Source organism: Hyaloscypha bicolor (genome assembly GCF_002865645.1).
Source record: "Hyaloscypha bicolor E unplaced genomic scaffold K444scaffold_165, whole genome shotgun sequence".
Lineage (NCBI taxonomy): Eukaryota > Fungi > Ascomycota > Leotiomycetes > Helotiales > Hyaloscyphaceae > Hyaloscypha > Hyaloscypha bicolor.
The window spans coordinates 786391-801690 of record NW_020194667.1 but is presented as its reverse complement, the minus strand read 5'-3'; the positions used below and the strand labels follow the sequence as shown (position 1 = coordinate 801690).

At 45.9% G+C, this 15300-nt stretch overlaps 5 protein-coding genes across 5 annotated transcripts; 1 reads left to right on the top strand and 4 right to left on the bottom strand.

The window, feature by feature from the left end:
• Positions 1–1315: 1315 nt before the first annotated feature.
• Positions 1316–3568, bottom strand: K444DRAFT_542289 (uncharacterized protein; the record flags this gene model as incomplete). Its single annotated transcript, XM_024875869.1, has 4 exons — positions 1316–1832; positions 1891–2229; positions 2299–2705; positions 2756–3568. The coding sequence occupies 4 exons, from the start codon at positions 3566–3568 to the stop codon at positions 1316–1318; spliced, it is 2076 nt and encodes a 691-aa protein (XP_024729744.1).
• A 959-nt stretch (positions 3569–4527) lies between these two features.
• Positions 4528–6800, bottom strand: K444DRAFT_600134 (general substrate transporter). Its single transcript, XM_024878608.1, has 3 exons — positions 6063–6800; positions 4928–6008; positions 4528–4871 (listed from the first exon to the last, which is right to left on the bottom strand). The coding sequence occupies exons 1-3, from the start codon at positions 6374–6376 to the stop codon at positions 4677–4679; spliced, it is 1590 nt and encodes a 529-aa protein (XP_024729743.1). The 5' UTR covers positions 6377–6800; the 3' UTR covers positions 4528–4676.
• Positions 6801–7313: 513 nt separating this feature from the next.
• K444DRAFT_572326 (glycoside hydrolase family 51 protein) lies at positions 7314–9233 on the top strand (the record flags this gene model as incomplete). Its single annotated transcript, XM_024877353.1, has 6 exons — positions 7314–7420; positions 7526–7854; positions 7917–8046; positions 8109–8167; positions 8231–8369; positions 8420–9233. The coding sequence occupies 6 exons, from the start codon at positions 7314–7316 to the stop codon at positions 9192–9194; spliced, it is 1539 nt and encodes a 512-aa protein (XP_024729742.1). The 3' UTR covers positions 9195–9233.
• Positions 9234–10768: 1535 nt separating this feature from the next.
• Positions 10769–11210, bottom strand: K444DRAFT_192256 (uncharacterized protein). Its single transcript, XM_024870932.1, has one exon. It carries the CDS (start codon positions 11127–11129, stop codon positions 10890–10892), a length of 240 nt encoding a protein of 79 aa, XP_024729741.1. The 5' UTR covers positions 11130–11210; the 3' UTR covers positions 10769–10889.
• Positions 11211–12932: 1722 nt separating this feature from the next.
• K444DRAFT_668476 (uncharacterized protein) lies at positions 12933–14430 on the bottom strand. Its single transcript, XM_024887415.1, has 4 exons — positions 14125–14430; positions 13979–14070; positions 13617–13902; positions 12933–13567 (listed from the first exon to the last, which is right to left on the bottom strand). Exons 1-4 carry the CDS (start codon positions 14381–14383, stop codon positions 13257–13259), a joined length of 948 nt encoding a protein of 315 aa, XP_024729740.1. The 5' UTR covers positions 14384–14430; the 3' UTR covers positions 12933–13256.
• Between the last annotated feature and the right edge of the window lie 870 nt (positions 14431–15300).

The following is a 15300-nucleotide window of genomic DNA, read 5'->3' as shown; positions in this document are numbered from 1 at the left end:
GATTTTCAGGGGTTCGAACTTAGCAGCCCCAGATCCACGTGATTTAGCGCGAACGGATGTCTTAATGTTTTGACTTTCCTTCTTCAAGTTGGACAATATTAGGACAGTAACAGCTTTCTTGATCTATGGTTATTGATATCAACGGCATTCAAGAGCATGTACAAGGCTGGGGAGACTTCCAATGCGTTTCTCGCGAAGCCCCACCAGGCTCGCTTGAGGTTCCCACAACCTTCTCGAAATTGTGCAAGGCGATACATATTTAAGTAAGCATTTTGCTATCACATACCACCAAGCGGAGGAGAACTGGGCTATCTCAAGTGCCAAGAGTTATTAGAGCTTCACGTCTTCACCCTGCTTCAACCATTCTCAAGAGTAGAATTCTATTTCCGAAACATCTATTTGGTCTAACTCTTCGAGATCTGAGAAACGATTTCCAAAGATAAATACTACCCAGGTTCATGTCCTTAGAGATCATAGTCAATAAATTCTATAAGCAGGCGCTGAGGTGGTGGATCTTCTGGTTTAAGGACAAGCGGAAATCTTAACACGATACCTGTGTTCTGCTACAAATCCAAAATACTGCTCAGGACAAGCAAGAAAAGTTTTTACTTGCTAATTCTTTTCTCAAACCTGAGATAGGAAATAAAAGAACAAGAAGAGTAGCCAAAATCAAACAAGCTGAAACCGTTTCAACTCTATACCTCGTGCTTCCAGTGCCGTTAGAAGCATCCTTAGATGAGAATCCATTGTTTCACCCGTTACAGTATTTCTAAAACGCCAGTGGAAGTTGCATAACCATGAATATCTCTTCCCACTTCTCTCCAAGGTAGACACGGGAGGCGTGGGTCGTTACGCGTCTTGAGATTTAACGAAGTAATCTAACCATCTCGGACCAAGTATGTTTATAACTTTCACTGTCCAAGGACTGGGAATAGAGACAAGTAAAGCCTCCTTATTCAATAGGTCGTGAAAAAAATCACGATCCGACAACTATAAACTCACCAGATACAGTTGGTCGTAATAACACTGGAAGATAATTAACCAGCAACACGCATACAAAATCGTCTAGCTATAGAATTAAGATATTATCCTACAACTAGTATAGGAGCCCGTGATTACTTCAGGTGATCTGTAACATTTGGCCATATGGTTCCCTAAGCGCACTGCAAATGGAGTGAGCACGTTGCTGTCATCTGAACGGTATCATACACGAGGGAGGCAGGGGATTTCTGGCATAGCTGTTGCTACCCCAGGCCAGATATCACAACAAGGAGCTTGAGTATAAGGGAATTGCGATCCTCGTTATATCAGCTAATCATGAATCGTACGTGTGAAGTAAGTCCCGCAACAGGTCATTCAATCGCGCCAAATCATTGCTCTCATCCGACCAATACTTAAGTACCTCAACTGTCTGCTCAACAACCTTTCTCCACCGCGATGGCAGCATCATTTCTTCCAACTCTATGGCCATTACCCCAGTAGATTGTGCTTCCGCCTGGCATCTCAAAGCCATGGCTAGCAATATCAGGGAACTCCTGGTACAAGTTCGAGCCATCAACCATGTGCCCTGGTGGCGATGAAAGAATGACTCTCGATTTGCTTCTATGCTTTCTACAGCTATCTGTAAGCACTCCCGAGTAAGCTGGAGCTGGACTGGACTGAAGCTTCTCAGGAGAGCATGTGGGTTTAATGCAAGGACTTCTTCGAGTGCTGGAAATCGAACGAAATCTCTGATGTCATTCATATGTCCACGCAATATGAGACGGAGAATATCATTTGACGGCACGTTCGAATCCTGCGGGAACTTCATCTGCGCTGGCAACATATGATACCTGGCCAATGTTTCAATCTTTGCAAACCAACGTGGCGCTTATACGGCGGTGTACTGACCAGTCTTCATTCTGCCTTTCAAATTCGACTACACTCCGTTGCAACCTGAGGTCTTTGCTCTTTTGGTCTAATAATTCTCCCTCTGATCTGTTATCGTATCGCCAAACCAGAAGGTTGTTTAATTTTCGCTTCATTGCAATTTCTGCAAGGTAGAAGTACCAGGCCAGCTGCAGATTCTGGCGATCCACATGCGTTTGTTCTGGGTTCGAGAACGACCGCGAACTCGCCGAAGATGGAGAAGTGTGATCATAAATATCTGGCACATCCTGTGGGGGCGATGGATAAAGATGAGGATAGTCGACCTCTCCGAGACCTGAGCCAGGTAGCCTCAGGTGGAACCTTACTTCGCTACCGAAATCAGCCGTAAATAGTGTAACAGGAGCTGGATCTATGTGTGAGCTTACTCACATTTCGCTTTTCAGACAGCTCCAATATAAGCTTTCCTCTATATGATGCGCCCTTTCGTTCTCATTCTGCTGCCATAGCATATCTCCCCCGAAAGAGATATTTGCTTTCAGCTTGTTATCCCGAGTCATACGACCTTGACTAGTCAGCCATGCTAGGCATTGTGACCCTGCTTGGACAAAACATTTCCACGCCGCAAGGATTCTCAATGTTGACAACAGATACACCGCACTTAGAAATGAGCATTGTGCCCCGATGAACGAATTCTCGTGGCAGAGCATCCCAATACGTCGTTGGGACGCTAGAAAGTACGCCTCTGCTGTTAAGAGTCTCTCTTGTTGCTTGGAAACTCCGGGCGAAAGTTCGTCGGTGAGTGGTGCTGACAATGTACTGATTGCGCAGACAAGCAACTACAAACACACTGTTAGAGATCGACCATTCTGAGATATATGAGCCCTACTAGTAAACAACTTCTTGCATCCCATTGTGGACCTGACTCGGCAAATTCTCTGGCATCAGCCCAAAGTGCCTTGACATCTAAAACGGGATTTTTAATGTGATTGTTATTCAGAAAATTCTGAACGAGGCAATTGATGGTGTCAGGGCTGAGATCCGGAAGTGCTGAACTTTGCTGGCGTATATTGTTTGGCCTTGGTCGGTCGACGACTTCGATGAGTGGAATTTCAAGCGTTGCGACCAGATGTGGAGCAGCTTCCGGGAAGATTGGCCATTTCAATATAGACTCGATTGACATTTCAGATGCCCGAAGTAGTACTTCAGCTGATGGCGGTGCGTCATCCGAAGGGACGACGACGGGAGTACCCGGATTGTTTTGGACGATTCCACTCACAGCAGGGGACCTCCAATCGACGGATCCGGTGGTTGGGCTTTCATATGGTCTTGAAGTTACTATGTGCCCCTGGGTTTGATAGGCATAATCATGCAAGTCTCTTGGCTCACCCGGGAATTGCTCGTTGGTAGGTGAGAAAGCTCTATCTTCCAATTTGGAATCAATATGGTTGATGAGTGATGATTCCAACTGGCTAATTCGTTCAAGAATCGTAAGGGTAGAGCGATCGAGCTGAGAGGGGTCTGAGTCTACATAGCGGCAATTTCCCCCGTTTGAGACGCAAAAGCCGCATCTTGGCCGCTGATTATCACATTTGGTTTTGCGCGACCGGCACACGAGGCAAGCGTTGCTCGCTCGTCGTCTATTGTAAGAGGTTGCTGATCGTCCATGTGATAAGTGAGTCCCAGGCAGGCCATGTAACATTGTGAATGTCGCTACTGAATTGATAAATGTGGGAGAGCGTGGAGTAGTAACGGTTTAGTAGTTTGATATTTTTACATGCGGGGTAGACCTTCCACATGATGCTACTTCTCCCCCCGCCCCCCAAAGAATAATTGCTAGCGCATATGTCTTGGGTATAGGTTCAAGTAGGAATCCAGGGTGTTTAACCAGTGAGAAAGCGCCTTTCCAGCTGGCTGAGAGCCACTGCCAGGGCTGAAAGCGTTCTTGAACCTTCTCCTTACAGTACTGTACTGTAGATTAATACACAGACTAATTTTTGCCCCATGCTAAATGGCTGACTACGACTCGAACCACTCAGAAATCGTACCTCATCGAAAACTGGGGCAGTGGCAGCCGCTATTATTTTTGTGGGAGGGGTGGGGGGACAGTACAGGTGTGCTCCTCCTGGCCTGGGGGCTCGCGAAAACACGCCAAGGATCTGGAGCAGGCTTTGCCGAAAATTCACGAGTCAGGATCGGTCCAGGATCAAGAGGCAGCAATGCCTGACGATCTAGGCAAATATCGATCCTGGAACGATCCAGCCAGGAACACCGCCAAGCCTGATCTGGAGCAAATGGGAATTGTCGCTTCTCCACATTTTAAGCCTCAAAAGCCGCAAATCTGGAGATCCCATTATGCAGGTGCAGCTGCGGAGATCCCGACGAAAAACCGCTTGAGGCAGGTGCAGCCCCTGAGTTTTGTCACACCGCCTTTTCAGGGGTTGCGCTGGAATGCCCCGTAGCGAAACGCTATGGGCGAATTTTGCCAGGCAGAACTCAAGGCGGTGTAACAAACACTTGGGCTGGGCCTGCGAAGATCCCGACGAAAACCCGCTTTACACGCTCCCTTGCCTAGGATGAACACATCCTAGGCCCTAGGGGATAACCTTTATCATTTCACATCACATGTAGACAACCTTTTGAACGATAAGAATATTATTACAGCAGAAGTCGAATTAGAGCCACCAGTGAGCCACCAGTAGTGGATGCACTACGAGTAAGGTGTGAACAATTTTAGGGAAAACCAAAAGTGAGATCTCTGACTTCTCGAGCCAGCCACAAGTCCATCATACATCAAAACACACTCCTCTTCAAATATGAGTTTTCTTACTGGCCTCCTGCCCCTGTTTCTCCGCATCTGTGACGAAAGCCTTGAACTCGCGTGCAGGGACTTTCTTCATGTAGAGTTCATCCAATTCCTCGTATGAGCGACCCGTCGTCTCCGGCTGATAAAAGTAGATATAAATGAGACACAGTACTGCCATGCCACCGAAAATAAAGGCAATCTATCAGAATGCTTGTATTAGTACAGAATTCGTGCCGTGTGAATTGGGAAGCATACCTTTGCCCCGAGATTAGCCTTATCAGGATTGAACAAATACGGCAGAACCAAACTGAACATCGTGTACCAGGTATTCTGCACTGCAACACCAATTGCAATGGTCTTAACCCTGAGCCGAGAGGTCGCGTTCTCGGTCAGGATTGTGTAAGCTGTACTGCCAATTGTCATGTTGTAGAAGAAGCCATATATAATCATGAACCCCAGACAAGCCTTGATGCTTGGTACACTCCCAGCGGTAGCGGTACCACCAGCCAGCATCAAGACAACAGTAAGGAAAGCCAAACCCCAGAGAGTGAGATTGCGGCGCCCGATCCGATCGATTAACGACCACGAGACAACATTGCCAGTCACGGATACGACCTGCAGGCCTACAAATAGCTGGAATGAGGTCTTGGTGCTGAAACCTGCTAGCTGGGCGTAGTAGGTAGAGTAGCCGGCAATGAATATGACACCGCAGAGAGCCTGGATAGAGAGCGGGGCAATACTGATGATAGTGCGTCTCAAGTTCGATTTGCGAAAGCATTCCAGATAACTAGCGCCTTCAGTCTCCTTGCGGACTTGTTCGAGGGTGAGTTTGATAACTGCCAGTCGTTTTGGGCCTTCGCCGTTTTTATTGTAGCCGAGACGACTGAGGCTTCGAATTGCCTTCTCCTCGTTTCCCTTGCTGCAGAGCCACCAAGGAGATTCGGGCATGAAGAAAACAAATAGTGCGGCAATTCCGGAGAATCCGTACTGAGAGACGAAAACGGCGCGATAGGCCCAGCGTGTCTCAACTGTGCCAGTTGAGTTGAGAATTAGAGCAGCGGTGAAGGGACCAATGGTATAGGCCAGGGCCATGAGGCAAGTAAACAAGCCGCGGAGAGCAAGGGGAGTAAGCTCGCCGATATACGTTGGGCAGACAGCTGCTAAGACTCCGACGGCAAAACCGTTAACAATTTTCCCAGCGAAGAAAAGCGGGTTGGTGGTTGAGACCACTTCCATGGTTACGGAGCCAAATGAGATGGCAAGGACTGCGATGATCGTCTTCTTGCGGCCAATTAGATCGGCAAAGAATCCGGCTGTCAAAGCTCCAATTGCTGTTCTAAGTTCTTTCAGCCTTCATCTTTCATAACTGATCATAAGGGTCATAGCTTACGATGCAACAGGCCCACCACTGAATGCAGCCTGCCAATTCGCAGGGAGAACATAAGTGCCGTCTGCGAAGTACCCAAAATCCTTCCGAAATTGTGGAATACCGATCACAATTCCAGATGCCTGGTTCTCAAAGCTTACGAGAAGAGTAAGCCAGACGGCATACATACACCATGCAAATGCCCATGGATTTTGCTTGATGGCTTGCATCCTGGTTTGCTCGTGATCTTCTTGGTTCGCAAGATGAGCAGCTGTTTCACCACTCGAGTCGATGGGCTGGTCCATGTGTGTAACGGCCATATTCTTTTCGGGGTCCATGGTGACTTCGTTCTGAGTCTTTCGAGCAGAGACCACGGTGTCGAGAATCAGGTTGCAAATCGGAAGTGGCCAACCTTTGGATGGAGAAATAAGAAGATATGCTTTGCTACTCGATGTAAGGGTAACGGCTGAAGAATGGCTGGGAAATAACGGATGGTAGAAATCTAAAGGTCCAAAGCTGGAATGCAGGCGGGCTTTATAGATTATTGCAATCTACTGGACGAGGAATAACTTAGTAGAGTTTCCGCATATTCCGCATATTCCGCATAGAGGCAAATCCTTGGGCAGCATTTAGGAGGGGTCCCATCAAAATTGACTTAATACTCTGTGGACGCACCTTTGGCCGGCCAGACTGTTGTTCTCCGTGAGGGGCCCCGGATCTGGATTCTGGGTGAAAAGCGGGAAATGGAGGGGCGACCTTCCAGGGACACTAGTAATTCACAGATCCATACCAAGGACTAAGCGAGAGAGCAACAGCCCAACAGTTGAGAAACCGGCCCGCTACCTTAAGGTTTGTGGGGCACCATACTGGCAACACAGTCGGGAGGACATTGGGGAAACATCGGTAAAACCTTGGGGAACCTCGGGAGAACCTCGGAAGACGGAAGAGGGGCGCAAACAGTCAGTATCCGCAAGCCAGCTAATTAATACCCCACAAGTGAGCCGATACTCCACGAGCGTGCCCCGCACCGATACTCCCCGATATACTATTGGGCTTCTATCCACCTAGAAGATGGATTTTCGCCCACCATTGGAGGATGCTTGCCATTGAAGTTTTCATGCTTAAGTTCAGCTCTGCGAAGTGTAATATTTTGTTTATATCACCGACAACGTGTTTGTGGTTATTTTGCACCACTACGGCCACTACCCACATTCTCAAAAACAGATTCTTCATCTGTATCCGCTTGCTATTTACAATCAGACTGCCTTATTCAGAATGACGAGCTTCACTGAAATTCTGTCCCAAAATGAAGCTTCCATCTATACGTCTCCAGATCAGGCGATTTCGGATATCAACCCATTGATGTATGGGGGATTTACTGAGTGAGCCGCCCTGTGTGAAAGCAAAAAGACTGACTGTCAATTTTTTCCAACTCTCTCGGTATATTAGTATCTCAGAAAGCTAAAAGAAAATTCGGATTTCTTTAGACACATGGGACGGTGTATATACGGCGGCATATATGACCCCAAGAACGAAAACAACTTGATCGACGAGAACGGGTTTCGAACAGATGTTATTGATTGCATGAAAGAGCTAAAAGTTCCTGTTGTTCGGTACCCCGGAGGAAATTTTGTAGCGACCTATCGTTGGCAAGATGGGGTAGGGCCTCGAGAGAAACGTCCCAAGAGACCAGAATTGGCTTGGTTGGGTACAGAGTCGAATCATTTCGGAACAGACGAGTTCATGTTATGGTGTGAGAAAGTTGGCGCTGAGCCGTATCTGGCGCTGAACATGGGGACCGGAACTTTGGAAGATGGTAAGAATGCTATGAAAGATTTTACGGAAAGTCTACAGCTAATATCAGTTTGATTTCGATAGCTCTTGCATGGCTGGAATACTGCAACTCCGAGCAAGATACACACTATGCCAACATGCGACGAGCGAATGGCCATGAAAAGCCATACAAAGTGAAATACTGGGCACTTGGGAATGAGATTTGGGGCCCTTGGTCAGTTACAAGACATTTAGTCGTAAATATTCGTTTGAAAATTCTAAACTGAAACCGTACAGGCAGGTTGAACAAGACACGAAAGAGCATTACGCAAAAAAAGCGCATCAATGGGCGAAAGGTAAATCGAAACTTCCGCGGGTTGATACAATTCTAAGGTCAGAAATTTCTAATCATGTTACAGCACTCAAGCTTCTTGATCCATCCATTACTCTTATACTTTGTGGCAAAAACGGTCATAGCGACTGGGATCGATATGTTCTCCAAGAGTCAATTCAATGGATTGACATGCATTCCATACATATGTATACATTTGGAAGAGAGTAAGTGTTCAGGTTATGTCAAAAAATTTGTCGCACACTAAAATACGAAGGCATTGTGAGAATGTCACATCACCAAAAGCAGCCGAGCGAGCAATAGAGATGACATCGGCAATGATCGATCTCGCACGTTGCGATTTTGATTACGAAGGTTATATGAGCGGAAGTATCGACACGTCAGCGAAGAAACTGACCCGTCCAACTATCTGCTTCGACGAATGGAACGTGTGGGACCCAACACGCGCACCAGGCGACAAAGGGGCGGAAGAACTATACGACCTCTCGGACGCGCTAGCTGTCGCAGTTTGGCTGAATGTGTTCGTGCGGCAGGCCAAACATATTGGAATGGCTACGATCGCACAGAGCGTGAATGTCATCGCACCCCTGATGACCACAGAGAGAGGCATTATCAAGCAGACTACATACTGGCCACTGTTATTGTTTTCCAAGTACATGCGCGGGAAGTCCCTTGCCACACATGTACGTTCTGCTGCTTATAAGGGGAAAACATTTCCCTCCTGGTTGGCGAGCACGATGGAATTGCCTCTTCTAGATGTCTCGGCAGCCTTGAGTGAAGATGGCTGGATGAATTTGGCGGTGGTGAACATTTCCGAGACGGAGGCGATGTCGACAACCTTGCCTGAAGTGGCTGGCCCAGTCGAGATTTTTATTGTGGGAGGCAAGAGCAATCATATCAGAGACAATAATCAAGAGGGTGCTGAGAAGGTCACTATTAGGGGATCATGTTGGGATGGCCATGGGAAGTTTACTTTTGAGGAGCATAGCTTTACACTATTAAGATGGAAATTGAGGACTTGTCGTCAGTAATTACTCTGACCATAGACTGAACAGAATTGAGCATCCTCCACTGGCTCGAGTTGCTTCAGCATCAGTGGCTCGATATGTATGTGAAAATTGTGTTTGTCAGCAAATTAAATAAACATTATCAGAGTATAAATACCGCGACAGCAAACCCCAAAGCCTCTCGCAACGTTCTTAACTCCAGAACCCCAAAGGAACAAACGGCTTCCTTCCTCAGCAGCTTCATCTTTCTCTCCAACCCCCATCCCCCTTCTTCAGACTCTGGAAACACCTCCTTCTTTACCGCTGCCTCCTCCCCATCAGCAGCAAGGTGATTTCAAGAAAAATTTCTCCTAACACGATCACTCACATCATCCATATTTCCAGCAGGGCTGCTTACAGCACCTACGCTTTCAACAAGCGCACGTGCTGGAAGCTAATAATGCCCATCGATCGCCTATTCCACAACCTCACTTTCACCAGGCTAGAGTAAGCACACCCAATATCTACGCTGTGTGCCCAATTTTACGGGCAAGAAACGCTGGTGGGTTTCAAATTTTCAATAATAAAATCTTGTCTGAGAGCAGTTCAAATATATTATCTTATTCTTTCTAATCGCATTTCCAGCCGAATTTAGCAACTTCCTTCATCGAATTCTTTTCACCCAAACTCATTCCGTATCGTGAAGCAAAACCAAGCTTTCAATTCCAACTATTTTGTGTTCCTTCTAACAAGAATGGCACGTAGTAGCAATATAGTCCTCTCCCACAGATAGGAAGTATACCCCGAATCAACAGAACAGAACCTCCAAAAGTTTAACCGCTGCCTCCCACGCTCCAAAGGCGTGTCACTTCCACTGCTGCACGCATATGTTATCTCCCCCATGGCTTTTACCGATGATCTTTGCGTCAAAGGTGCTGGGGAATATATAGTATCCCGCCTCGTAAGCAGGACCCATTTCACCCAAGAGCCAGTAGCTGATCCATAGTATCGCTTAAGCTAATCGATATTATCAATTAGCGAGAATACCCTTGTATTTTCCATAATGTGGATCAACTTTTCTCACCAAAAACCACTCTATATCTGCTAGCTTTAATAATAAATAAACATATGTCCTCGTTCACTCCCACCTTCCAACCCCGACCTCTTCCCAACGGCCCGCCAGGCATACTCCTAGCATATGCTTAACCTTTATTACTAAGAAGCATATAAGTAAGTTAGAATATATCTTGCTTTACTATTATTATTATCTGTAGTATATGCTCGGCATATGGAACCTATATACTTAGCATATGCTAACCTTAACCTGTAGGGCCTTTACGCTTTAATATATCCTAATGCGGGATGCTCTCACCGGCCCCAACCCCCCGGAACTAACCCGGACCCTAACCCCTGACCCTAAGCCCGCATAAGGAAAGCATATGCAGAGCACATGCCTAAAATATGACTGCCACAAAACCTATTCATTTGCTCGGCTAGCTGTCTCGCTTCTTTAAGCGATAATAGTGATCAGCTAAATAACGAGCATATGCGGGGTTTGATAACAGTGATCAGCTTAAGCGATACTATGGATCAACTAAAACCTCTTCACCCAACGCCTCCCTAACATTCGTACGGAACCTCTCACATCACCAATTTTATCAATACAAGTGTATACAAGCGTGCTATTGATGACGGTGCCGAATTTTGCTGTCTGATATGGCCTTGAACACTCACTTTTGCCTAATCCTGCCTAGTTTTGGAGATTCTGGGTTGAGATATCGACTCCTGCGTGGCCGAGGCCATAACCCCAGCAATAAACGCCACTTGTGGAAGTACCTTTTGCCAATTCGGGTACAGAGCGTTCTGTGCGTCGCATGGCTGTCGCTGCTGAAGCAGCAGTAGTGTCATCATCGCGAGCAAAAAGATCTGGTTGATTGGGGTTGTCAACGGAATGAGCGACTGTACGGAGGGTAGTTCCATTTGCGTCAAGGCGGAAAGTCCAACATCCTATGTTGAATACTTAAGGCGAGACTAGCAACCATGGCTACTGTAGCAAACTGGCAATGAAGTTCTTGAAATACATAGTAAAAGAAATAGAACGATTGGTGGTTAAACGGCGCTTCGTGTTTTCAAAGAGCTTAATATTTTGTAGGGGCAATCGATACTCACAGTTTGTTACATGTGAGTACTTCCTTGCCTTTTTATAGGGCGACGAAAATTGTGGAGAACAAGCATAAAGGCGGGGGAAAGATGGGTACCGTAACGACGTCCAGTAATCATCAGATTATATCCTTGCCATATTAACTCGGTTCCTAAAAGAGGTACTTCCGAAGTTGTACGACTTGACAGTCTAGGTAGACAATGCTCAAAGAAGAAAGTTGATGTGGATAATGTATCTCGCCTCAGTACTTGACTATGGATAAACATACATAGAATTGCTGTGGGCGTGACAATAATATAGGATGTGGCTTAGCAGCTTATAACTTTGGTAATGATTCTCGACTTCTTTTTACTTGAATCCTCCTCTAGTGGCGCTGGTTTCGAGGCCTTGAGTTCGTTTCTGAACGAGTATTCTTGCCATGGAGCGTAATCGTAAGAGGCCCTCCAAAGGTACCATAGGCTGTTGCTTCAATCATTCGACTTGATAGTAGTTTGGCGGGTACTATCCTATTCGAAAAAAGCAGAAGGAAACCACTAGAAAAGAAGAAGAAATCCCTTTATTTAGAAAGGATCAGATAGAAGAACTGTCGAAGATAACACGTTGGTGGAAAGAAAGAATGCCAAGCTGCGCACGATTTTTTCCGGGTTTGCGGCAGCTCTCTCGCTCCCTGCTTACCTCTCACCCAATTCGATTGTGGCGGGGTACTACCCTCGTGCGCCCTGCTCCCCGATAAAACCACGGGGGGGGGGGGGGGCTTTGTGGCTAAAGTCAGCGTTCAACGGCGGCCACGACGGTTGGAGCGGGAGCGTCATTGCCCGACGCACCGGGACGGGCTGCAACCCGATCAGTTATCAATGCGACTGCCTGAGGCGGATGTCTTAATAGACAAGTCTCGGAAAATACTACCGTGGACTTGTTGCATACACATTGACGGATTTCCAGCTAGTAAAGTCTCGGAAACTGCTAGCCTGGACTTGATGTCTTACCCCTTTTCGTAAGCGAAGGGGCTACCGAATAGGGTTGCTAAGTCGAAGCCACAAAGAAGATGAGCATTTGGCGCGAGGAAGGTCACGAGTGCCTGTCCGAGTTCCGCTCAGTTAGGATGGATTTGCCCATGGATCGCGGCCAATGGCACATTGTGCTAATAGTTTGGGTAGCAGCGCCTTGACTATACGTTTAGTAATTGACGGAGTTTACCCCAAAGCGACAAAGGGAAAGAATAGCAAGTATATAGTATAATTCACACATATTATCCGCCACATACGACGATAGAGTGGAGGGGAATTGGATTATTTCTTATTACTATTGTACTTGGGCGATAGTTCAACCGATCCTCGACTTCTATGGTATATCGGCGTCAGTTCGCTATTGTTGTAAGATTTCTTTCTCAAAAATCTGAAATTCAAATGTAAAGCCCAGTGTCGCTTTAATCAAAAGCCACTTGGGAATCTTAGATATCGGCTACGCATTATCTTGCATCAATTATTAGTAGAATGGGCGGAAGGCGAGAGCACCGGACAAAGCATCCCACCCTCTCTCTCCTTGCACATTGAATTATTCGATGGTTTGGTAAGGGATTTGCATGCCACTATTGATCGAAATTTATCATTAAGAGAAATAATCAGAATATATTTTCCGAACGATACTTCAACCACAGACTGAAAGAATAGAGCCAGCTTCATACTCTTGTAGCACGCCGGCGTCGGGTCGGTCATACGTTACGGTTATGTTTTGCGAAATCTAGAAGTCTTGTTTTGAAGGGGAAAAAATTGTATATCGTATGATTGGAAATGTGACAACCCAGCAAAGAGCACATCAACTAGAACTAATAAGAAACCAAAGTTAACTTTTACTAATAACACGTTCCAGTGAAAAGAAATAACTGATTTTATCATGAAAAAGAAGAGTAGTGAGAATGTATAGAACCCGAGAGTCTCCAGCGGCACTCATTCCGGATTCCAGAGGGCTTTTGAAGCCTCATGTTTTGCATCTTTCTTATTACTCCGTTCTCGTCCAATTGCCTCCAATTCTCCTAAAGTGACTTTGTAAGTGAACCTCGTAGGCTGAAATTGAGTCTGATTCTCGGTATAGCTTAACAAGATACCATGCTTGTCAGCATACTCTTTAAGTATTGAAGTATATGCTGGTAAATGCGCCGGTTCGGTGTTCAGCCCAAATTTCAAACAAGGCTTATGAAACGTGCCGTTTTGGTTGGGAGAAATCGTAATACTGGTCTTTAATGGTGACAACAGTAAAGCTATAATTACATTAACGCCAGGTACCTGTAGGGGAAGGGAGATAAATACTTTGTGGGTCTGATAGAGCTCTTGCCTCCCGTGTGGATTCGAGATTAGACTCCTGTTTTGTTATGCACTTCTCGTTCTGAAGTCGGCGACGGTCGTCGATATATTTCTCCAGGTTGATGCCAAGAGATACTGAGCCACTGGCCTGGGTCTGGCGGTGAATGTGGCCAATTTGGCCCAAGAGAAGATCTCGAAAATTAGCATCTGTCTCCGAGAGCTCGGTTTGATTACACAATGCTTTAAGGCATTCTTCATATCGAAAAGTGTGCATCAAATCTTGGTACAAGTCCTCCAAAATGTTAGCCTATTGAGATTTGAATCTTGACTCTGGAAATGTGGTTGAAAATAAAAATAATCTCACATACTTCAACATCGTTCTCTGTGGCCATTGGAGGGAGTGACCTCAGAGTTACAGTTGCAAGGGTGACTTCAAGTATCTTTTGTCCTAGCCAACGATCTTTTTTCTGTGAGCTTTTGTATTTGAAAAGATTCTTTGTTAGTTTATTCATACCATTGCTTAGAATTGATACATTGGACACCCGTCCAATCGGACCAGATAACGTCGTCATCTCCGGGTGCTCTTCTTCATTTGATGGTAACTCGGCTAAGTTATTTGTAGGGTAGACAAATGCTAGAGAGTTGATTGATTTTTGGGATCGGATCTCCGATGTTTCTGGTGCGATTGTCCCCTTCGTACGGGATCGGCAACAAGCAAAGAGCTTCAGGACAGTGAAGGTAATAATTTTGGCCGGTTGAAAGTAACTGTCCATGTGGCACAATTATTATGGAGTGAAGAATACAATCGTGGTGATTAGGCATCACCTGATGATCTATGTTCCGAGATTAAAAATGTCGAAAACGAATCTATCTGCTTCTTTTAAGGAATATAGCGAGGTCAGATTGGAAGTCCCAGCCTCAAAGATGCACACACCGAGTGACGCTGTGAAGTTCACAATCAGCCAATCAATTATTTCAAGCTTGGTATCTAAGCCAATGATCAGGTCACACGAGGTATTCAAGCCGCACTGAATGATTGTGCATGCATAAGGCATTCTCTGTGTCTAGGCAGCAATTATTGAGACCAATACGATGTCACAGAACTAATTTTAGGGACCACTCATCAACCATTAGAATCAGAACGTCCAAAACCGCTCTGAATTGCATAGCATACACTATTATCGTAAGGCATTATATCTAGGCAGCAACTGGCTACAACATGACAATACTGTAGCGCTGTACTTGTCGTCCATTCATGATAGGAGTAATGGAATGTGTCCCCATAGATGATCGGCACAACCACGGCGGCCGAGTAGACTTGGGAGAATAATATTTGATGTATTACTGGGCACCACAATCAGCCATGCCAAGACAGATCTCAGATTTGAAATAAGCAATAAGGTTGTCTGATCATTCGATTAAATGTATGGTGGGATTTATGTGGCTAAACTCCAGAACAATTCAACTTAATGGAAGTCAGCCTTGCGAGGACTGATAATCGCCTGAAGGAAGCTGCGGAGTCTGGAATGGTAAGTATTTGCATTAAGTCACGGACAAAGTTCCACTGAACTATACTGACTAGTATAGAGTCAATGGAGAAGATGGAAACATAGGCCGCCATCAATGGACCCCGCCCCGCGCCAGGGATCCCCTCGTTTTGGTAAATATAGCTAATAAATCGCGGAATAAC

Coding starts and splice junctions, on each gene's coding strand:
- K444DRAFT_600134 (XM_024878608.1), bottom strand. CDS start 6,376: ATGGACCCCGAAAAGAATATGGCCGTTACACACATGGACCAGCCCATC. Junction 6,009..6,062: donor AGTGGTGGGCCTGTTGCATC/GTAAGCTATGAC, acceptor GAAAGAACTTAG/AACAGCAATTGGAGCTTTGA. Junction 4,872..4,927: donor AGGCTAATCTCGGGGCAAAG/GTATGCTTCCCA, acceptor GCATTCTGATAG/ATTGCCTTTATTTTCGGTGG.
- K444DRAFT_668476 (XM_024887415.1), bottom strand. CDS start 14,383: ATGGACAGTTACTTTCAACCGGCCAAAATTATTACCTTCACTGTCCTG. Junction 14,071..14,124: donor TGTATCAATTCTAAGCAATG/GTATGAATAAAC, acceptor CACAGAAAAAAG/ATCGTTGGCTAGGACAAAAG. Junction 13,568..13,616: donor AGCTCTATCAGACCCACAAA/GTATTTATCTCC, acceptor ATGTAATTATAG/CTTTACTGTTGTCACCATTA.
- K444DRAFT_192256 (XM_024870932.1), bottom strand. CDS start 11,129: ATGGAACTACCCTCCGTACAGTCGCTCATTCCGTTGACAACCCCAATC.